Source organism: Heterodontus francisci, chromosome 35 (genome assembly GCF_036365525.1).
Source record: "Heterodontus francisci isolate sHetFra1 chromosome 35, sHetFra1.hap1, whole genome shotgun sequence".
Lineage (NCBI taxonomy): Eukaryota > Metazoa > Chordata > Chondrichthyes > Heterodontiformes > Heterodontidae > Heterodontus > Heterodontus francisci.
Window position 1 is genome coordinate 46,535,156 of NC_090405.1, and position 25,002 is coordinate 46,560,157.

The 25,002-nt window shown below is 42.7% G+C and overlaps 1 protein-coding gene across 3 annotated transcripts in view; it reads right to left on the minus strand.

Annotated features, from left to right (window-relative positions):
- Window positions 1-25,002, minus strand: part of edc3 (enhancer of mRNA decapping 3 homolog (S. cerevisiae)) — a 99,360-nt gene that overhangs the window by 46,832 nt on the left and 27,526 nt on the right. For all 3 annotated transcript variants that reach the window (XM_068015454.1, XM_068015456.1, XM_068015455.1), the window contains exon 4: window positions 8,131-8,466. In XM_068015454.1, the coding sequence (XP_067871555.1) occupies window positions 8,131-8,466 (336 nt within the window). The remainder of the gene's footprint in view (window positions 1-8,130; window positions 8,467-25,002) is intronic.

The window sequence follows — 25,002 nt, forward strand, 5'->3', positions numbered from 1 at the left end:
TCTTAACTAAAACCTGAAACACGATGGGCTCTAATTTATGTTACTCTATACAACATACAAAAGTTGGGTTTGTCGTGTGACCTTCCTGGCATTCTATTTTGCTGGTGGCAGGTGGCAATAGTGGATCTTAATGAACGGCAAGCACCACTAATCAAATCATGGTTTGAAATGACATACCACAGGTTCTTATTTTGCTGCACATTGACAGCAATAGCATACGAAAGTATACAGGAAGGTGAGTTAAGAGGTGTCAAGAGGTTTACTTACTATAAAGTGACGAGACTTGAGCAATGCTGACTGAAGCCGAGATGATTGCCTTGATGCACATCACCATTAAAAAATAAGTTGACAGTTGCAACAAAACTGAATGGAACCTTCCTACAGACAGCCACGATCATATAATCTGATTTATGCTGTAAAATATGCACTGACTTCAGTTTTCGGGAAATAACATTTCATATAATAAATGCAAACTGCTATATACGGATGTGCTCAGCCACTAGTTATGAAGCATAAATGTGATGAGTACAAAAGACGCTGAGAAACAGATTACACCAGCTTTACCTCCTTTACTGGAGGGCTGAAAATTGGGCTCGATGTCTTGAGTTGACATCTAGAATTACCAGCTCTCAGATTATAAATGCTTTGAAATTTGGCGGGCACAATTGTTAACATACACTTAGCAACAGTAGCACAGCAAGTTTCAGACAGGTGATGACGATGTCCTCTGGCCCATCGAGCCCACCTATCCACATCGTGCATTTCCTATAATCCTCCTTTGTCCACTAATTTAACAGGGATACTGATCAATTTTAAATAGGTTAGCGGAATTTCAAGGTCCAAAAAAAAGACTGCTGCTAAACCTAGGACATAGTTCAGGAATTCTCAGCCGTGCAGCAATGGAAGTCAATTGGGGCGGCACAGTGGCGCAGTGGTTAGCACCGCAGCCTCACAGCTCCGGGGACCCGGGTTCAATTCTGGGTACTGCCTGTGTGGAGTTTGCAAGTTCTCCCTGTGACTGCGTGGGTTTTCGCCGGGTGCTCCGGTTTCCTCCCACCGCCAAAGACTTGCAGGTGATAGGTAAATTGGCCATTGTAAATTGCCCCTAATGTAGGTAGGTGGTAGTGAATATGGGATGACTGTAGGGTTAGTATAAATGGGTGGTTGTTGGTCGGCACAGACTCGGTGGGCCGAAGGGCCTGTTTCAGTGCTGTATCTCTAAATAAAATTAAAATAAAACAAAATTCTGAATTTGGAGTTTAAACATTCAATCAAATTAATACAGGAAACTCTGCCCTGATGCTGAATATTGTTACAGAAGCTTAAATGAAAAAAAAACTATTTCCTTGCAACTGTGTTGCCCTGAGCACAAACTGAAACAGACCATATTATGAAGCAAGGATGTAACACTAGACTAAAATCTGATACAAACTGATATAGCAACAAAATTATCGATGGACTCATGACATTAGACCTGCCAACAATATTGTGAAGTTATGGTAGACTGCAATAAATTATAAGTGACAGGACTGGAAAACATAACTGTGAATCTTAGTTAACCGCAAGCATGGTAAAACACACAATGTCAGATGGACAGCATCTGGTGTTCATTACACTGTTGCTAACAAGACAAAACTACCCACATGTAGTTGATTAATTCACCGATTGTTGTAGATATAAAAGCCATATTTAATCACTTGAATTTCTATGGTAAACTAGGTGGCAGCAAAACAAATCCAGACCCTGCTACCAGATTTTTTCAGGGATAAAGTTTCAGCAGAAAGTTAATTTCTTTTATGCCCCCCGAATGCCGATAGATCAAACCTCAGATGTTTAATTAATTACTTCTTAGCACAGAGGTTTATTTTACAAATCTAGAGTTTACTGGCTGCCAAATGTTCAAGTTAGCTGTGTGAAAAACCTATTTGTTCCCATCGAATTTTGGCAGCAAGTGCTTTCGGCATATTAAATTACAAACACACTAAATTACCAGCACACAAAATGTAGCTTTTTGAACAGCAGTCAAACTGGTTTTATAAACAAACAATCTTGGGGGGGGTGGGGGGAGAGACGAGATACTCACAGCAGAGTGTGAAAATTTAAAACTCTAGTCCTACAGTGAAACTAGAAAAGACAAACTTCCCATCAGCTCCAAAATGAAGTCAAAAAGGATCCCCGCATATCAAGATACGAAACACAATTACTTGTTTTGCTCCCAGATAGTATACTTTTAGAGATATAAACACGATCTTTTTTTTTGAAAAAATGTTGCTTACAGCCGTAGTTCGATGCTGCGTCTACAGGGAGCAACTCTGTTACACAGTAACAGGAATAGGCTATTTAGCCCCTCAATCCTGTTCGGCCATTCATTCAACGAGGTCATGGCTGATCTGCGGCCTAACTCCATATACCCACCTGTGCTGCAATAGGAACATTGTTGTTCTTAGAACATTTGTTGGTGCTAGAAATCTTCATAACTTGTTTTCTGTATATATTAAAATACTTGTACCTGCACTTACTGTTGTGCAACTTTACTTCCTGTAACCACTTTTTCTGTCTGTGTCATGGCATCTCCAAGTTTTCTGCTTCTTTTAAATGACTTTACTTACCTAGAGTGCTGTATTACTTTGTCTCCAAAGTAGGTGGTGCTGTTGCCTACTTGTCTTGGCGATCTCCCAGGTTCGGTCTGCATACTCGGTGGCGCTTGGGGACAAGCTTTCCAGGCGAGGTAATATAATTTAATAAAATGTTTTGAAATGAACCGCAGCAGTCTCTACTGTTGCCGTTTCCCACCATCATGATGATCCAATCCAGCTGTCATTAGCCTCTTTTACCAGGTCTCAGCTTAGTACTGGGAAACCTGTTTGATATCAGGCAAGTAAGGGGTGGGGGGGCAGAAATTTAGGGAGGGAAAGGTACAAGGTGGAGGGGCAGAGGATGGCGTGAAGGTGAACTGACAGGCTGAGTGAAAAGGGTTTTATTGCGGAATCACACTGAAAATAAACTGGCTGCATTCATGGCACAAACATCAATTGCACAATTTGTGCTGTTAAAACTTAAAGAGCAAAATACAGAACTGCTTTTGATATGAGGCATTAAAAATATCTGAGGCACTCTTAAGACAAGGTTACATAAGTTCAATCAACTCCTTATTTAAATAAAGCTGCTAAACCCTTCTCATTGCAGTCAACAGGGCTCTCACTAGTTGCTGCAAGAAAATATATAATTCCTCCCTGCGACAGTGCAGCCCTTCCCACAACAAACATACGGATGAAACATTTGTATCACACACACACTAGACAAAACAAGTTCAGCCGCTGCCTGAAACAAGGGAAGTGCCAGGTTGCAGCCCTCCGGCATACCTGGAGTAAAACTCCTCTGAGCATTCAAATCATCTCACAGTAGGAGAAATAGACAAAAGAGGGGCGGTGGAAATTTCTCTAAGAGTCATTTAGGATGAAGCCCTACAACAAGATTATCAAGCAATAAAAGTGTACAAAAGATTTCCACAAAAATGAAAGTTTGGCTTTTGAGACCTAAAACATGAGCATCTCATTTGTATTGTACACAAAAGCCTTTGTTTACTTCCCAACTCATTGGTAAATACAGCAAATAGCACAGTACTAAATCATTCTGATCAGGAAGGCCTCAGGTCTATATTCAGTCTGAGATATTTTAGATGATCTCAACTGACAATTTGCATGTATATAGTGCCTTTAACGTACAACAAACATCCCAAGGTACATTAAGGAAGAGTGTTAGACATCCACTATCTAGTGGCACCTGGAAAGTGCACCTGTGAGGAAAGACGACCTAGCTCTGAAGCCACCCAAGGAGGAACAGCTGGCAAACAGCTAGGACTATGCAACAGCAGTCACTTTGGCAAGGTAGCAAAGGGCCATCGATGGCTGGACGCCAGTATTAGAAAAAAATAACTTTTCAGAAGTTGCAATTCTGTCACTAATTCTGTGGATTTCACCACTGGACAAAAATATTCCAACCTATACCAATTCCATATCTTCTACTTTTAATCCATAATGAACATGTGAAAAGACACAGTCAATCGCAAAGTACTGCTAGTATCAGCCACACACCAAAAGAACTGGTTTGTGGAAAATATCTTGCAGCAAAATCTATAAATAGTTTGTCATCTTTCGCCTGGCCTAAGTCACCTGATGGTTTGCAGCAGTGCCATTTTCCAGTACATTATTTCTGAACCAGCTGTCACATGTCCAATTGTGCTGCAAAGCCACAACATTTAAAAACAAATCTAACCCATTCGAAACCAGAGTATAAGAACTATCAAATGACGCTGAGCTGAGGCACCGGGGACAAATCTGTCTTGACAGCAACTATTCATTCAAGGAAATTCAGAACGATTTCATACTTTGACAAGCACCTCAAGTTTTAGCGTTCCAGACCTCTGCTTAAGGTGCAGACCCTTGGTGGGATATGTTATCATACTCCTTCCTCCACATTCCAGGTGGGCATGACTCATTTGAGAACTTGGACAACACATGTGGGAGGGCTATTTGTCTATGGCGGCATCACACCCAATCTTGTTCTCATCCAACGTCCACACACATACTTTCTACCAGGGATCACCATGCAGATTACCAGGTATGCAAATCCAAGCAAATTCTCCACTATCCTGACCAACAAAAGATCATGGACGCCACAGCTTTTCTGGCAAAGATAAGCTAATCCAGCATGGGAAAACAAATTGTTGAGCATGTGATTAAGTTCATTGAATAAACCAAGTGAACTCATGTCACGTCACAACATAAAAGATAGGGCTGACAGATGCAACAATGAGGTCATGTCTCCTGAATTGAATTCTGCTGGTTCCTGGAAACGTATCAAGACCGGGCGGGGGGTGGGGGGGGGGAGGGAGAAGAGTGGGGAAGAAATGAGAAATAGACGAATCAAGGTACAACTCTGCCCATTAGTACTGCATTTCTGATCCTAATGCTGTTCGCTCAGCAGCTTGCAACACAAATTCAGGAAATTTGATCATCCTGTGGGTTACCAGTGGCCAGAAACTTACCTGCACCAGCAATATAAATACACTGGCGACAAGAGGAGGTCTGAGGTTGGGAGTTCTGCGGCAAGTAACTCACCTCCTGCCCCCTCAAAGCCTGTCCGCCATCTACAAGTCTGTAACATGATGGAATACTCTCCACTTGCCTGGATGAATGCAGCTCCAACACAAGCAGCTCAATGCCATCTAGGACAAAGCAGCCCACTTGATCAGCACCCCATCCACCACCAGCACAGTGGCAGCAGTGTGTACCATCTACAAGATGCAGTGCAGCAACTCGCCAAGCCTTCTTCAACAGCACCTTCCAAGCACACATTTACTGTCTAGAAGGACGAGGGCAGCAGATGCATGGAATCACCACCACCTGCGAGTTCCTCTCCAAATTACTCACCATCCTGACTTGGAAATATATCACTGTGCCTTCACTGTCGCCAGCTCAAAATACTGTAACTCCCTCCCGAGCAGCACTGTGGGTGTACCTACACCACATGGACTGCAGCAGTTCAAGAAGGTGGCTCACACCACCTTCTCAAGGACAATTCCGGACGGTCATCCCAAGAATAAATTTTTTTAAACTCATCGGAGTTGTATTTGTGGTAATGAAAGATCTTATCCTCTCCCATTGTCGACCCACTCTCTTTCTCATCCCTGGGTGCCTTAAGTAGATAAAGTCCAAAGCTTTAAGACCCAAGAATCTGCCAGTCATCAGATCAAATTTATCCCAAAAGCCTGCCTAGGAAAATACACAAACTCGATTTAATTTTAATTGCCCTCCCAACAAAATGACTTTGCAGCTCCTAGTATTTTTTCCACTCGGGTCTTGCTGTCAGATTCCTTCACAAAACAATCTCGATATCAACCCATATGTAATATTCTGCATCTTTAACAGTCAGCACAAAACATTCTAAACTTCCAATTCCTCACAAATACATAACTGCAACAAATCACCTGGAACAAACTGAATTTAAACATTCATGAAGACACTCCCACCAGCATTCCCCAACCCACCCCCCTTGACACCCCAAACCAGCCCTGGATAAAGGTCGTACTTTTGTTGTTGTAAGCAGTTGTCCAACATTCAGCGAGGGAGGGGTGCAGAATTTCACCCATAAAATGTGAATAATGCATTCTCAACAAGTTGCATCTCCAAATAAAAACAGAAAGTGCTGGAAATATGAGTAGGCCATTCGGCCCCTCAAGTCTGCCCGCCATTCAAGATGATCATGGCTGATCTGCCCCAGACCTCAGCTCCTCTTTCATGCCAGCTCCTCTTAGCCCTCAACTCCCCAATATTTCAAAGATCTATCTACCGCCTCTAAATACTGTGTGATCTAGCCTCCACAACTCTCTGGGGTAGAGAATTCCAGACATTCACTATCCTCACAGAAGAAATTCCTTTGCATATCATTTTAAATGAGTGTCCCCTTATTTTGTAACTATGTCCCCTCGTTCGCGATTCCCCCACTAGTGGAAATATATTCTCAACATCTAGCCTGTCAAGCCCCCTTAGAATCTTATATGTTTCAATAAGATCACGTCTCATTCTTCTGAACTCTAATGAATAAAGGCCTAACCTGTTTAGCCGTTCTTGACAAGACGACCCCTTCATCCCAGGTATCAGCCTAGTGAACTTTTTCTGAACTGCCTCCAATGCGAGTATACCCTTCCTTAAATACAGGGACCAAAACTGTACGCAGTACTCCAGGTGCGGCCTCACCAACACTTGTTACAGTTGTAACAAGACTTCCCTATTTTTAAACTCCAATCCCATAGCTATAAAGGCCAAAATTCCACTTGCCTTCTTAATTACTTGCTGTACCTGCATGCGAACTTTTTGTGTTTCATGCACAAGAACACCCAGACCCCTGTGTGCAGCACTTTTTGGAGTCTCTCGCCAGTTAAATAATAGTCTGCCTTTTGATTCTTCTTACCAAAATGAATGACCTCACACTTTCCTACATTAAATTCCATCTGCCAAGTTTTTGCCCACTCACTCAACCTATCTATAATCCCCTTGCAGATTCCTTATGTCCTCATCACAACATGCCCTCCCCCCTATTTTGTATCGCCAGCAAATTTGGATATATTACACTCTGCCCCCTCCTCCAAGTCATTAATATAGATAGTAAATAATTGAGGCCCCAGGATTGCTCCTTATGGCACTCCACTAGTTACGTCTTTCCAACCTGAAAAAGATCCATTAATCCCAACTCTGTTTTGAGTTGACCAATCCTCTATCCATGCTAACACATTACCCCCAATACCATGAGCTCCTATCTTGTGCAATAATCTTTTATGTGGCACCTTATCGAACGCCTTCTGGAAATCCAGATACACTAGATGTACCGGTTCCCCTTTATCAACTCTGCTTGTTATATCCTCAAAGAACTCTAGCAAATTTGTCAAACATGATTTCCTTTTCACATTCTGTTAAGCTTTTCTAAATGTCCTACTTCTTCCTTAATAATGGACTCCAGCATTTTCCCAACGACCGATGTTAGGCTGATTGGCCTGTAGTTTCCTGCTTTTTGTCTCCCTCCCTTCTTGAACAGGGGCATCACATTAGCAGTTTTGAAATCCGCTGGAACCCTCCCAGAATCCAGAGAGTTCTGGAATGTTTCGCCTAATGCCTCCACTACCTCTGCAGCCACTTCCTTTAAAATCCTTGGATGCAGGCCATCAGATCCTGGCGACTTGTCTGCCTTTAGTCCCATTAGTTAATGTTTCAAGTCTGTGACATTTCGTCAGAACTCTGCTTCTCTCTCCACAGATGCTGCCCGACTTGCTGAGTATTTCCGGCACTTTCTGTTTTTATTTCAAATTTCCAGCATCTGCAGTATTTTGCTTTTATTGTATCTCCAAATGTTGGCTAGATGAAGAATATTCTTCTGGAGATTTTATGGGAAGCACCTAAAAGCTACCAGCACACATCAGAATTGAGGAGGAATATGTTGCTTTAGCTTTTTAAATACAAGCATCTTAAAACAAGTTACCAGGGGTGTTTCTGTACCAATTCCCAAAACACGTTCTGCTTAAATTTAAGTCTTCCTTTCCCAATTAGACAGCTTTAAAACTGTGTTTAGGCTCACCAGTGCAATATTCTTTACCACTATGTTGTGGCACTGTGATTTGCCTGTAGATAATGGGCTCAGACTCCAGAATGTTCTCGTCATGGCGATATCTTGTTGGCTTCTCATTGGGTGTCCCCCTGGACCTTGTTCCATTCCTTCGTTCGAAAGTATCTATCTCTTCAAACACAGCTGCTTTGTCAAAGAGTGCTAGATTGCCTTCAAAATCAAAGTCTGTGTCAAGGATTACTTCGATTCCATCACCAAAACATTCATCGTCTTTATTTTTCATTGGTCCATTCTTTACTCCGTTTTTCTTTGGCGTTGCTTGATTAGGAATCTTGCTACTCGAGGACCCTGAGGAAGAAAAGAACAATGCTGAGATTAGTACATTATACTTTTAAAAGAATCCAGGTTGCCCTCCACATTACAAGGGTTTTGCCTATTAATTCTCTAACAATTGTGCCTTTGTAACCTAGCTATTAAGTAAAGTATTCAACTGGGCAATTGCATTCTAAGAACTTAAGAAATAGGAGTAGGCCATACTGCCCCTTGAGCCTTCTCGCCATTCAGCAAAATCACGGCTGATGTCCTACCTCAACTCTACTTTCCCACATGATCTCCATATCCCTGATTCCCTCATTAAATATACTGCAGCTGGCAAAATAGGTAATGCCTAGTTCAAATTTGCATTTCTTTAACGGACATAAAAATTAATTCATCTGTAAGTCCTTCTACCATATTAAGTGTAGAGTTAAATGTAGTAATTTCCCCATTGCAAATACATAGAACAGATGGCTTAAATGATTAAACCACTAATGGAAAACCACATGGATCAAAAAGCCACCTGAATTCAAAGATAGCTCAGAACTATCAGCATCCTTGGTTTCAAGCCCAGACTAATTGCTGTCTACGTGTTCAAAGTATATTTTTGACAGGATATCGCATACCTACATGATGGACGTGCTCTCCAAAATGGGGTTTGGGGACAGAATCTGCAATTGGATCAAACTGCTCTACACAAACATCAGTAGCGCAGTCTCAATCAACGGGTGGGAATCAGCAAGTTTCCTGATCCAATTTGGAGTCAGACAGGGCTGTCCTCTCTCCAGTCTGGTTTGTTTGCTGTATCGAACCTTTTGCTGAGTTCATTCGGAAAGATGCGGGCATAAGAGGGGTGACAATCCCAGGCAGTGGAGGCACTCAGGTTAAAGCCTCCCTGTACATGATGACATCTTCTGCTCGGATCTGCTGTCCGTTCACAGACTGATGAGCATCTGCGACCAGTTCGAGCTGGCCTCGGGAGCCAAAGTTAACCACAGAAAGAGTGAAATCATGTTCTTTGGGTAACTGAGCCAACCGATCCTTTGTCCCCTTCACCGTCAGGTCAGACTACCTGAAGGTGCTGGGGATAAGGTTCGGAAGGGCCGGGGCGTGCACCAAAACCTGGGAGGAGCGAGTAGCCAGGGTACACCATGCACTGAGCATATGGGAGCAGCAATCTCTCTCCATTGTGGGTAAGAACCTGGTCATCAGGTGCGAGACATTCATGTTGTTGCTGTATGTGGCGCAGGTCTAGCCCATACCCCACTCCTGCGACGTGGTGGTCACCTGAGCCATTTTCCATTTTATCTGGGGACCCAAAATGGACAGGATCCACAGGGACACGATATGCAAATCTCTGGATAAGGGCAGGAAAAATGTACCCAACATCGCCCTCATCCTGATGACCGCCTTCATGTGCTGCTGCATCAAGCTGTGTGTAGAGCCCCAGTACGCAAACACCAAGTATCACTATGTGCTGAGGTTCTATCTGGTCCCCGGTGTTGCGAAGGATAGGTCTGGTCATATTGCCGCTTAACACTCCATCCAGTTGGACCGTGCCGTACCACCTATCCTTCATGGGAAAGTTTCTGCAGGAAAACACCTTTAACCACCAATCCATCAGGCAGTGGTCTGCACGGAAGGTCCTCAAGGTCCTACAGAAAAAGGAGATGGTGGATCCTGCCGGATGGTTCCCCGAGCAGACTGCCAAAATCATTTGGCAGAATGCATCATCACCATAACTTTCAAACAAGCACCAAGACGTAGCTTGGCTGGTGGTGAGAAGGGCCCTCCCTGTCAGATCCTTCCTGCACGTCCGGAGTCTCACCCCCTCCGCACGCTGCCCTCGAGGTGGCTACGGTGGGGAAGAGATTGTTGCCCACCTCCTTCTGGAATGTGTCTTTGCAAAACAGGCGTGGAAACAGATGCAGTGATTTTTGCCAGGTTTCATCCCAAGCAGCTCTGTAACACAGGAGTCTGTGCTCCAAGGTCTGTTCCCAGGGACCCACACCGAGATAATCAACTGCTGCTGGAGGACCATCAATTCGGTGAAAGACGCTCTTTGGTCTTCCAGCGCAAAGAGTTGCCCACGACCGAGTGTTGCAGACTGGCACATTCCAAGGTCCAGGACTATGTGCTGAGGGACGCACTAAAATTTGGGGCAGCCGCTGCAAAGACTCAATGGGGAAAGACCACTGTCTAAGGTCCTCGCAAAGTGAACTGAGGAACTGAACCTATGGAAAACCCCGCGGGCTGTACACACCAAATATGGGTTTGCTGTAAAACGTACATGGCATGTAAAATGGAATGGAAGGGTTATGAGGCAACTCACTCCTGTATTGAAGAAAACTGATTTCCTTTACACTTTTTGGAATGTCAACTTGGTGCTGTTTTGAACTGTGTTCTAACGTATTTTTTTTTTTAATACAGATTTGTGAAAAAAAATATTTTTTGAAAAAAAAAGTCCGCTTGCTCACTGGTCAATGAATTGATCCAGACTTCACAGCTGAATCTCATGCTGTTGAAAACATGGGCCATTTTTTCCCTTGTCCTCCCATGGCTGCCGCATATGCAATGGTTTCTTTGCTCTTGTTGTCAGAACCATTGTACCAGGACAAGCCAGAGAGCAATTTTTTTGCTGTTTTAAAAATACTGCTCAAATAGCCAACAGCTCACAAGCAAAAATGTTCATCTTAAAAGATTAAAACATATGCAATTCTTCCTAATTGGTTTGCTCTTTATTTTGTTTTCAATCCTTAATTTACTTCTGTACATCTCAATTATCTTTAATGATTTTAACCTGTGACTTACCTGCACATAATTATAATTATCTTTGCATTTAACAATATGGGCACATTTTCAATGATGTACCTTTACCTTAATAGTAGCAATAACATTTGATTTAATCAGGGTTTTTCTTTAATTACAAAAATCTACATGTCCACTGTATTTGAAGAAAGGCGTGAACAAAATGAATAGTGAAGTCAGAGAAGTGTCAACTGTGGCTCAAGTTGATAGCACCCTTGCTTGAGTCACAAGGTTCAAGTCCCACTTCAGGACTTGAGCACAAAAATCAAAGCTGACACTCCAGTGCAGAACTGAGGGAGCGCTGCATTGTCAGAGGTGCCGTCTTTTGGATGAGATGTTAAACAGAGGCCCTATCTGCCCTCTCAGGTGGATGTAAAAGATCCCATGGTACTATTTTAAACAAGAGCAGGGGAGTTATCCCTAGTGTCCTTGCCCTGGCCAATATTTATCCCTTCATCACCATCACAAAAACACATTAGCTGGTCATTATCACATTGTCGTCTAGGGGAGTTTGCTGTGCGCATACCAGCTGTCGCATTTCCTGCATTACAAGAGCGACTACACTTCCAAAAGTACTTCATTGGCTGTAAAGCACTTTGGGACATCTGGTGAATGTGAAAGGGGCTCTATAAATGCAAGCCCTTTTTCTTTCTTTTTCAGGGGATAACAGCACCAAGCCAGGATAACCAGAGTTTGGAATAGGAGCCAATCTGGAAAGATGCATATCAGAAGGGTGAGCGGCAGAAGCAGAACTTGCACGAAGAGAGCAGAAAATTGAGCAGTGCATTTGGGACACATGCAGTCATGTCAGAGCTAAAGGTTGTGAAGAAGCAGTGATATGTGGGCTCTAACAAGGCGATAAGGAGAGTGAGGAAGTTTCAGGATCTGGACTCGCCCGATGATTTTATGCCAAGGTTACATAAAATGTACAGCACAGAAGTGAGCAATTTCGCCCAACTGGTCCATGCAGTGTTTATGCTCTATACCGTACCTCTTCCCATCCTTGTTCATCTCTCAGCATCAGCATATCCTAATATGTTGCATCAGCCTGACAGTACAATTGCACTCTGTGCACTGCGATGGAGGCTAGTTTGCCATGTGGGAGTTGGAGCATGCTTGCTTGACTCAGAACTTAGTCAGGCATGTTGTACCATAAAGCACTGAGGGTTGGGTATATAGCAACTGGAGACATTCCAGAGGCCTGCTAGGGTACGTCAGGTTGTGTACTGGGGTGGAGATTATTAGAGAAATAGGGAAGCAAAAGGGATAGATGATTAAAAAAATAAAAATCAGAGCGCAAGACTTTGTGTCATCTGAATTACACTTGCATTATTGAGCAGAATAGGTAACCAATTAGAAAAGGAGGGAGACATGTCAACATATAACCAGCAAGATAGAAGATTGACTGACAGCTCTACCTACATAGATAAACTCAACAAACATGACGCACAAATGAAAAATATCCTTCAGCTTGGCTTTTGGCAGTGGCTATGATGAGAGGTGGTTTTAAAAAAAAAAAAGATTGCTCAGCAATGCTAGTTGATTATGGTCCAGGGCCGGGGGGAGGGGGTGTGGAGGGCATGCAGGCGCATGAAGTGTTGCTATGCATCAGCCCAAAAATGGGGCATGTTCCACACACAGCGAAGGACACTTGGTCATGCATCTTTGTTGAATATTGAATGCGTTGGTTGAGAACATTCTTCAATTAAGTAGCTTCCTAAAGAATGCTGAGGGGAAGTGTAAGCAGTGTACCATGATAAATGATTCTATGAATGTCCTGATCAGATAAAGTCTCCAGCTAGTTATTTGGCACAAGTGAATTTCATATTATAAATAGTAGTGACATTCCTAACAAAATCTCTGCACCGCTTCCTGGTCTCAGGAGATAAAACCTGGAGAGATGCCTAGAATACACTTTCAACTACCACTGTGCTTCCAGAAAAACATGGATTGTATATTTCAGTAAAATATTTTGCAATTTCTGCCCAACAAATAAGTGAATATCCTTAAAGTAAAAACGCTTCAGGATACATTTTATAAATTACAACTCGCATCAGCCATCATTGGGTAGCATTCTCATCTTTTGAGTGTTAAGGTTGTGGGTTTGTGCCCCACTCCAGAGACATAAATAAAGATGACACTTCAGTGCAGTACTGAGGGAGCGCTGCACTATCAGAGGTACCACCTTTCGTAATAGATGTTAAACTGAGGCCCCCTTTCTACTTTCTCAGGTGGATGTAAAAGATCCCATGGCACCGTTTCCAAGAAGCAGAGTTCATCTGGCGTCCAAGCCAATATTTATCTCTCTTCCAACATGACTGAAACCAGATTATTTGATCATATTGTTGTTTGTGGGAGCTTGCTGTGTGCAAGTTGCCTGCCACATTTCCTATATTACAACAGTGACAACTTCAAAAGTACTTTTGTTGGTTGTAAAGCTCTTTGGGATGTTCTAGATTGTGCAAGGCACTATATAAACACTTGTGAAACAACTGGAGAACTGATTTCATTTTATTTATTCTAATTTCAATATTTTGAAACAGATAACTGGATCTAATTTAAAGATAACAGCAATATTGTTTTAAGCTTTTGGTCTTCTCAGGCCTCATTGAAAGCCTTATAGATAATTACTTAGATACATTTAGTATAAAAATTATACAAGTTATGACTGAGTTACCCACACCATGCAGAAAAGCCTGTTGCCCAGTTTTGTTTCCAGTCACTGAAATCAGCTAGACTCATTGTTGGTTGCAATGATAATCATTCATTGCTTCTCTTATCAGGATTTCACAAGACAAACGCTTCAGTCACAATACACCGATTAGACAGTTACCATTAAAAAAAGTGCTGCGCATGGAACTGAGGAATACCAGGCCATATGTAGCCCCTTTCTGCAGGCCAGGCTTCCAACATCGCAACCTCCCACAATCAGACCAGAGTACTTCTTGAGGGGACAAGTCACACAATGTCAACAAGAACCTGCAAAACTACTGCCGCACATATCCCCCTAGGGCCAACTGACCAGGAATGCCCCCAGCTCAACACCCCTTACACTAATATACACAACTGTTCAACAACATATGACCCTTACAGCAGTAACTTGCAAGTCATGTGAAATGTGTACTGCAGCCATGTGTACTCTATGACAGCGTGCAAACATTTTATATTAAAACATTAAATTCAAAAGTGATACCAGGAGTTGCACTTAAGTCAACATATATTCCGGAGTTCCGAAGAAGGGTCACTGACCCGAAACGTTAACTCTGCTTCTCTTTCTACAGATTAGATTAGATTAGAGATACAGCACTGAAACAGGCCCTTCGGCCCACCGAGTCTGTGCCGACCATCAACCACCCATTTTATACTAATCCTACACTAATCCCATATTCCCAACAAACATCCCCACCTGTCCCTATATTTCCCTACCACCTACCTATACTAGTGACAATTTATAATGGCCAATTTACCTATCAACCTGCAAGTCTTTTGGCTTGTGGGAGGAAACCGGAGCACCCGGAGAAAACCCACGCAGACACAGGGAGAACTTGCAAACTCCACACAGGCAGTACCCGGAATCGAACCCGGGTCCCTGGAGCTGTGAGGCTGCGGTGCTAACCACTGCGCCACTGTGCCGCCCGATGCTGCCAGACCTGCTGAGTGAATCCAGCATTTCTTGTTTTTGTTTCAGATTTCCAGCATCCGCAGTATTTTGCTTTTATATTTTAATTGCTTGTGCAATACTCTTAGTTCATCACCTCAAATAGCATCTCCCACAAGAGACGGACCTGCAGCCACCACTACTTGAAAAGGCAAGTGAAAAAAAATCAAAAGTCCATTATGCTGTAATGGAATCCAAGTGACAATTCTTGGAAGGGCTACAGGAGGAAGGAAACCAAATTTTAATAGTTTTTGGATTTTTTCTAATAATGGTCAATTAATGTTGCTTTTCATCTATAAAGCAGAATAGATTTTGCTTAATTTTTCACCAGTTCATTCCTTTCACAGAATTTTTAATCCTTCACCAATTTCTACCACAAGTCATAGTACTGAAAATACTCCACAAAATAGGTTTCATCCTTTATCCTTTTACAAGCTGGGTTTGGTTGACCGCTGCCATATACTGTGCATCTTGCTTGCAAACAGATATTGCATAAAACACCCAAAGCCTCAGCCCACTGAATTTTTCACAAAGCCTACAGTGTTTTAATATTGAAAAAAGTAATTGCCAGTCTTTGTTCGAAAGACAATGTCACCAACTTCAACTCCCTTTGAAGCAGTTGTACTGGTTGGCTATGAATTAAATGTCTCCATTTCATGATGGCAAGCCAACAACGCAACATTAACAAAAGGACCAAACACATCATGTTCAAGCAAAAAGAAAAGCTCAAATGCAGTTTAGAAAGTGTATAGAAGGAGAGCTCTGTTCAAACTACCAAGCCCAAATGTCTTGTTAACTTCACAAAGTTCAATGGAGCTTAGAAGATTACAGGCTGCTTTGCAATACAGGAAATGTCATTTCAGTAAAATAAACTTCAGTGAGATGTTGGGGTAATGATTATTGAGATTCCTAGACATTTTAATATAACAAAACAATAAACAAGTTCCACGACGGACTTTGTATCTACTCCTACATTTATTCACATCAGTGCACTCTAAACTTTTCTTCATAGGGGTCACTATAAATACTGACAATCGCACTGATCTCCTACAAATACTCAGACCCTCAGGAACCCCTGCCTAAGTATCCAAAAAAAACAGCATCAGCTATGTAAAGCAAAGCAGTGCTATCACCGCAGAAAACATTTTTAATTAGCATTCAGCAAGAGAAACCCTGTGCCAGTATGTCAACAGAGCAAATATACAGTACAGAATTTGAAGCATGGCAGGCACATCACAGGCAGCTTAAAGCTGCTCAATCAAGTTTCCTTAGGAAGCCAGCAGTATACACAGTGGTTAGTACCACAGCCTCACAGCTCCAGCGACCCGGGTTCAGTTCTGGGTACTGCCTGTGTGGAGTTTGCAAGTTCTCCCTGTGACCGCGTGGGATTCCGCTGGGTGCTCCAGTTTCCTCCCACCGCCAAACACTTGCAGGTTGATAGGTAAATTGGCCATTATAAATTGCCCTTAATGTAGGTAGGAGAATGGTAGGGAATATGGGATTAATGTAGGAGGGGATGTGGTAGGGAATATGGGATTAATGTAGGATTAGTATAAATGGGTGGTTGATGGTCGGCACAGACTCGGTGGGCCGAAGGGCCTGTTTCAGCGCTGCATCTCTCTATACCCGAATAGATCTAGGCTGAAATCTGACTGACCTCACAAAACACCAGGATCCACTCTCAGAGCTGGTGGGTCTATTCCACTTGGGGTCGACACAAGTCTCGACATTTAAGTGAGAGAAAAAAAAAAGATAGAGTATCATGCAACTCAAGACACTTTTTATTGTTGTGTTTTTTTTTGTGATGTTAGATTCTAGGAGTCCAACATCACCAAAGCAGCTACTCTGGTTTACTCTCTTAAATCCTTAGAGCACCAACAGTCTTATCAACACAAGTAAAATTCAATCACTGATGTAGGAAAAATAAATTTAACAGGACACTTGTCTCTGACACCAAGCTCCCAGAAGCAGACATAAAAGACAAATGGCAATGGGTCCTCTGACAACTTTCAAGAATTTTATAATCCTATCCTAGGTTGTTCAGAAGATAAATCAGAAACTTGCATTTGTTAAAAACTTCCAAGGTGCTGCATACAGATGAAATGTGTAGGATGAATGACCAAAAGCTTGGTTGAAGTGGGTTTTAACGAGGGTCTTAAATTAAAGAGGGAGGTAGAGATATTCAGGAATGGAATTCCAGACAACAAGCATTCCAATAAATTTTCTTAGACGAAAAAGATGCTGTGCAACTAGTTTCTTTATGCCAAATGACAGTAGAGGCACGAACCTCTGCTCTGGTGCTTTGTGAGGATAGCACACTTGCAGACAGCTGTAAAATGGCAAAAGAAATAGTTGTTTCTTTTTAAACTGTACTTGGCAAATTTGACTATTCGTTTCCATCTGTTCCTCTTTGGATGGAGTCACAGAACATTCCAACTGCAATTCCAACTCATTGGGAAGTTGTACATTGACAAAACTAGTAAGGCAATGTTCAAGTTGACAATTAGTCATGCTTGGAAAGAGGCAGCTCATGAAGTCATGGGAAAAATCAAAGCACCCTCTGCTCTAAAAATAGCCATCATTAAAACTGAATAAATTTTGTTCAAGAATTAAATTTAGCCAACTGTTGTACACTTCATCCAACTTGAAATTACTGTTTACTTTAGCAAAACAAACTGGATATTTGACTATCACTCATTGCTTAACATGACTCACTACACATAAAACCCACAGAATGAGTTATTTTTAAATGGTGTGCAAATCACAGCCTTGCACACAACCAGTGACAACATTCATTCAAGTGCTGCCATTATCTTGATCAAAATAATGCAACACACCTCTGGATTTGATAGCGAAGTTCACCAAACTAGCATTAGTTTTCACCATTTACACTGCGGTTCGTAAACATTGGCCTGGATTTTGCATCAGTGATGACGCTCTTTAATTGCTTAAATCTTGAATGACCCACGGGTGAGAAAAGTCAGCTTTAGCAACAAAACCATTAATGGAAGCTAAAAACATAGAAAAATTAAACTGCCCTTTACTCACCCAAACAAGATGCTTGCTCAAGCCAGTAAATAATATCCATGGGTGATGAGCTCAAGTGGCCATCCCTTACATGCAAGCCCAGAGAACAATCAGTAGACGATTTGATCAAAATGCCAAGAACTTAACCTTCACACAGTACCTCATCATGTGTCAGCAACATTCCAAAGTGCTTCATACACAATAAATCAGTTTGTTACCTGTCACGCACAAATCAGCTGTCGCATTTCCATACAAGGATCCTACCAACAAAAATTGGATGAATGATCAGTTAACAGGTTTTGAAATAGCGCTACTTGAGGAAAGAGCGTTGTCCAGGAAACAAGGGGAACTCCAAGCTCTTCGGATACTGTCACAGGATCTTCAGCATCCATCTGACAGGCAGATCGGGGCCTCAGGTTAACGTCTTTCTACCTTAAAATTTACCTACATCATCCAAAGGACATTATAACAGTGCAGCACCTCCTCATCACTGCACGGGATTGCCAATCTACTTTATGTCCTGAAGTTGGACTGGAGCCCTTAAAATCTGATTTGGGGGTGGGGGAGGTGGTGAAGGGGCTGCCTACCAAAGAAAGTTAACACATGCTTAATGAAGCCACAGCAGCAGGACATAAGTAGCATGCTGACATCACAAGTGAATCATGGAGACTGTGCTATGATGTGGAAGTTGGGGCTACAGGGTGCAAGACCATTTATATTTGGAACTGTGCTGTCATTGGAAGTCTGCAGTGTAGCAACTATGCTATCCTTGAGAGCGCATCTGAAACCATTTAACAAGCACGTGTTCACTAGCACTTAAACCAGCATAGTTTATGGCAGAGATATATTTCCTGAATGCACAATGTTGGCACCAAAGCCTGTTACAATATACTGAATGTTTATGATTTCCTTCAGTGACAACAGATATTGTTACTCCATTCCTAATATAAAGGAGCTTATTCATATCTCTAAACATACACATGCAAATCAAATAAATTGAGATATTTAATGTCCTCTAAATAAAAATGTCATGAAAATGGATAACCATCTAGAAGTGTATCAATTATTAGAGTTTCTGGTGCTTCTCCAGGGTAGTGTAATGTCCAAGAATAGCTTCCAATTAGAGTTTAGAAAAAACTAGAACACATTTGGTGCTATGTTCTTATTTTTTAAAAAAAAGGTGTCCAAAAGAAAAAATGTGTCATATTCCCCCTCCTCCCCACTTCTATTCATATGTAATCAGTAAACATTTTATTGCTGCAATCTAATCAGTGTCATAAAGGCAAAATGGTTACTTCAAAGCTTTAAAATGTGCCTAAATTTTAGATTAAACTGTAATCAAAGATAATATACTTGTGCACAAAGTTCAGTTCAAGACTTTTGCTTAAGTGTCATTAATATAATTAAACTGTATATAACTAATCAAATTAATATTCTCTCATTTTCCCCACTCTTTCTTTGAAGGTGCTAATCATACAGTTGCACAGTTCTACGGGTATCATGTGGTTTCCAATACCTCACTCCCAAGTGACCATCCTCGTGTGTGATGCCAGATAGCAGCCATTTGATCACATGGGATCATCATAACCAAAGCAGATTCTGTTCTAACCTCGCATCCAAAGAACAAACGATAATCTTGCGCCTTTCACAACCTCAGGACATTCCAAAGTGCTTTACAGCCAATGGACGTACTTTTCAAGTGTAGTCACTGTGTAGTGCAGGAAGACAGCAAGCTCCCACAGAACAGCAATGTGATAACCAGATAATTTTTTGGCGATGTTCATTGAGGGATAAATATTGACCAAGCCACTGGGGAAAACTCCCCTGCTCTTGGAAACAGTGCCATGAGATCTTTAACATCTGCCTGACAGGATAGATGTAGTCTCCATTTAACAACTCATCCAAAAGACAGCACCTCCAACAGTGCAAGATCCCCGCAGTACTGCACTGCACCATTAGTTTTGTTTTATGTGCTGACCTCTCTGGATTGGAAAGTGAACCCACAACCTTCTGACTGAGGGGCATCCGTGCTACCAACTGAGCCATGGCAGACACATGGGCACATTTCAGCAAGAGTCACTGAATAACAAACCAGAGAAGGAATGCAAGAAACAGGAAGGCTAACTGTAGCACTTTTGCCACCCTGCTCAAGATCAGCTAACCCAGAACCCAGCTCGAGGAACAGCACCTCCATCTTTCAACTGGGCACTTCACAGCCTTCTGGGCTCAACATTGAGTTCAACAATTATAGATCTTAACCTCTGTCCTCATTTTGTTTTGTGTTTCTCAGCTATCATGCTCTTTTAAGTCTTTTTTCCTTCACTTTGCTTTCAGATGGCAGCCATCCCACCATCCACACCTCTACACATTTTTGATTCTTTACTTGTCCAATTACATAGAACATAGAACAGTACAGCACAGTACAGGCCCTTCGGCCCACAATGTTGTGCCGAACCTTTAACCTACTCTAAGATCAAACTAACTACCTACCCTTCATTCTACTATCATCCATGTACCTATCCAAGAGTCGCTTAAATGCCCCTAATGTATCTGCTTCTACTACCACCGCTGGCAGCGCATTCCACGCACCCACCACTCTGTGTAAAGAACCTACCTCTGACATCTCCCCGAAACCTTCCTCCAATCACCTTAAAATTATGCCCCCTGGTGATAGCCCTTTCCACCCTGGGAAAAAGTCTCTGACTATCCACTTTATCTATGCCTCTCATCATCTTGTACCCCTCTATCAAGTCACCTCTCATCCTTCTTCGCTCCAATGAGAAAAGCCCTAGCTCCCTCAATCTTTCTTCGTAGGACATGCCCTCCAGTCCAGGCAGCATCCTGGTAAATCTCCTCTGCACCCTCTCTAAAGCTTCCACATCCTTCCTATAATGAGGCGACCAGAACTGAACACAATATTCCAAGTGTGGTCGAACCAGGGCCTTATAGAGCTGCAGCATAACCTCGCGGCTCTTAAACTCAATCCCCCTGTTAATGAAAGCCAACACACCATACGCCTTCTTAACAACCCTATCAACTTGGGTGGCAACTTTGAGCGATCTATGGACATGGACCCCAAGATCCCTCTATTCCTCCACACTACCAAGAATCCTGTCTTTAAGCCTGTATTCCGCATTCAAATTCGACCTTCCAAAATGAATCACTTCACACTTTTCCAGGTTGAACTCCATCTGCCACTTCTCAGCCCAGCTCTGCATCCTGTCAATGTCCCGTTGCAATCTACAACAGCCTTCCACACTATCCACAACTCCAGCAACCTTCGTGTCATCGGCAAACTTGCTAACCCAGCCTTCCACTTCCTCATCCAAGTCATTTATAAAAATCACAAAGAGCAGAGGTCCCAGAACAGATCCTTGTGGAACACCACTGGTCACCGAGCTCCATGCTGAATACTTTCCATCTACTACCACCCTCTGACTTGTATGGGCCAGCCAATTTTGTATCCAGACAGCCAACGTTCCCTGTATCCCATGCCTCCTTACTTTCTGAATGAGCCTACCATGGGGAACCTTATCAAACGCCTTGCTAAAATCCAAATACACCACATCCACTGCTCTTCGTTCATCAATGTGTTTTGTCACATCTTCAAAGAATTCAATAAGGCTTGTGAGGCATGACCTGCCCCTCACAAAGCCATGCTGACTGTCTCTAATCAAACCATGCTTTTCCACGTAATCATAAATCCTGTCTCTCAGAATCCTCTCCAATAATTTGCCCACTACCGACGTAAGACTGACTGGTCTATAATTCCCAGGGTTATCCCTATTCCCTTTCTTGAACAAGGGAACAACATTTGCCACCCTCCAATCATCCGGTACTACTCAAGTGGACAGTGAAGACGCAAAGATCATCGCCAAAGGCACGGCAATCTCTTCCCTCGCTTCCCGTAATATCCTTGGGTGTATCCCGTCTGGCCCCGGGGACTTATCTGTCCTCATATCATTCAAAATTTCCAGCACATCCTCCCTCTTAACCTCAACCTGTTCGAGCATATCAGCCTGTTCCACGCTGTCCTCACAAACGACCAGGTCCCTCTCACTAGTGAATACTGAAGCAAAGTATTCATTTAGGACCTCCCCTACCTCCTCCGACTCCAGGCACAAGTTCCCTCCACTATCCCTGATCGGCCCTACCCTCACTCTGGCCATCCTCTTGTTCCTCACATAAGTGTAGAACGCCTTGGGATTTTCCTTAATCCTGCCCGCCAAGATTTTTTCATGTCCCCTTCTCGCTCTCCTAAGTCCATTCCTCAGTTCCTTCCTGGCTACCTTGTAACCCTCTAGAGCCCCGTCTGATCCTTGCTTCCTCAACCTTAAGTAAGCTTCCTTCTTCCTCTTGACTAGCTGTTCCACATCTCTTGTCATCCAAGGTTCCTTCACCCTACCATCCCTTCCCTGCCTCATCGGGACAAACCTATCCAGCAGTCGCAGCAAGTGCTCCCTAAACAACCTCCACATTTCTGTCGTGTATTTCCCTGAGAACATCTGTTCCCAATTTATGCTCCCCAGTTCCTGCCTAATAGCATCGTAATTCCCCCTCCCCCAATTAAATATTTTCCCATCCCATCTGCTCCTGTCCCTCTCCATGACTATAGTAAAGGTCAGGGAGTTGTGATCACTATCACCGAAATGCTCTCCCACCGAGAGATCTGCCACCTGGCCTGGTTCGTTGCCAAGCACCAAGTCCAACATAGTCTCCCCTCCAGTCGGCCTATCTACATATTGAGTCAGAAAACCTTCCTGGACACACCTGACAAAAACTGCTCCATCCAAACTATTTGCACTAAGGAGGTTCCAAACAATAGTAGGGAAGTTGAAGTCACCCATGACAACAACCCTGTTACTTCTGCACCTTTCCAAAATCTGCCTCCCAATCTGTTCCTCCATGTTTCTGCTGCTATTGGGGGGTCTACAGAAAACTCCCAAAGTGACTGCTCCTTTCCTGTTTCTGACTTCCACCCATAATGACTCAGGAGACAAACCCTCCTCGACGACCTCCCTTTCTGCAGCTGTGATACTATCCCTGATTAACAATGCCACTCCCCCAGCTCTTTTACCTCCCTCCCTATTCCTTTTGAAACATCTAAACCCTGGAACATCCGACATCCATTCCTGCCCTTGTGATATCCACGTCTCCGTAATGGCCACAACATCGTAGCTCCAAGTACTGATCCATGCTCGAAGTTCATCACCCTTACAACATGAAACTTGATCATTTAATCTCTCCTCTCCTCTATTCTATCACAGACCTTCATTTTTGTTCTTTTTTCCACCCTCCCATCTTTCATTTGCTCAAAACCTTATTACTTCTCCCAATTCTGATGAAAGGTCACAAACCTGAAATGTTAACTCTGTTCCTCTCTCCACAAATGCTGCCTGAACTGCTGAGCATTTCCAGCATTTTCTAACAGTGATAGAAGTTATCTCCATAGGCAAACTATGTATCAAGGATAACATAGTTGGGTTGCTGCAAACACCCATTGGCATCACATTTTATAAATGGTCCAACTCCTTGTATCTAAATACAAGTAGTTCCCACAAAAATACAAGATTGTGCAATTGTCTAATGGTAATGACGCAGGAATCAGCGTCAAAGAAATTCCTATAAATTCATGTTTCTCAACTATTTTTTGGGTAGGGGCTGGGGTGGAAGGAGTGCACAAGAACAAGTGAGGAAAGGAAAACAGAGAGCCAAATGGCTAACAATTTAAATCACAATTTTGCCTTTTTAATTATTTTTCATTAGGTGCAATACGTAATGTTACCAAAGTCTCTCAGCGGCGCAGTGGCTAGCACCGCAGCCTCACAGCTCCAGCGACCCGGGTTCAATTCTGGGTACTGCCTGTGTGGAGTTTGCAAGTTCTCCCTGTGACCGCGTGGGTTTCCGCCAGGTGCTACGGTTTTCTCCCACAGCCAAAGACTTGCAGGTTGATAGGTAAATTGGCCATTGTAATTTGCCCTTAGTGTAGGTAGGTGGTAGGAGAATGGTGGGGATGTGGAAGGGAATATGGAATTAATGTGGGATGATTATAAAATGGGTGGTTGATGGTCGGCACAGACCCGGTGGGCCGAAGGGCCTGTTTCAGTGCTGCATCTCTAAATAAAATAAATAAAACAAAGGGAAAATGTAACTGCAATGAAACTGGTTTTTCAAGTTTCTTAGAACAATTATACTGAAACAATGACCTACATTTGAAAACTACTTTGTAATGCACCTATAATGTAGACCAAAATAACTTTTTCAAAAAAAGGCTGCGACTAAAAAAAGGTTTGTCAGTCAAGTGATTCAATGGAATAGTATCTGATTAAACTGAATGACAATGCAACCAGCGACAGTCCATACATTTACACAATGCACTCGTTCGCTATTTTTAGCAGTTATGGAACAATAAAGGCGAAAAAGTTCAATGGAGCCACCTTTGGTTTCCCTAGAGACACTGTATATTCTGCCTGTGCAATGCACATGTTTTACGTTAGTAACTTCCATTAATTTCGTATTACCTCAGTTACCCACACATTAAAAGAAATCCAGGCAGCAACAATGAACTGTACTAGACAATTTCAAACATGCCAAAAGCACCATTTCCTTCATTTTAGCTGGTAATACACCATGATATTCTGGCACAAGCATGATGGGCCACATGGCCACCTTCTGCGCTGCATTAAATGCTTTTCCTTACATTGATCTTTCATAATATTCGTTAATATCAAGATTGGATAAATCCAACCACATATTTCCAAGCATCTGTTCTTGCCCTTGACTGTGACCACACTCATGAGTCAGAAGGTCATGGTTCAAGTCCCACTCAAGACCTGAACACTTAAGTGCACGGAAGAGTGCAGCACTGTCAAAAGGTGCTGTCTTTTGGTTGCGACAGTAAACAGAGGCATTGTCTGCATGCTCAGATGGATGTCAAAGATCCCATGGCTCTATTTAAGGAGTTCTCCAAGTGTCCTGATCAACATGTATCCTTCAACGCCAACAACCGATAAATCTCCCAACAGGAGATTCAGGAAATTGCTTCACTGAAAGAGAGTGGCTAGGATGTGGAACTC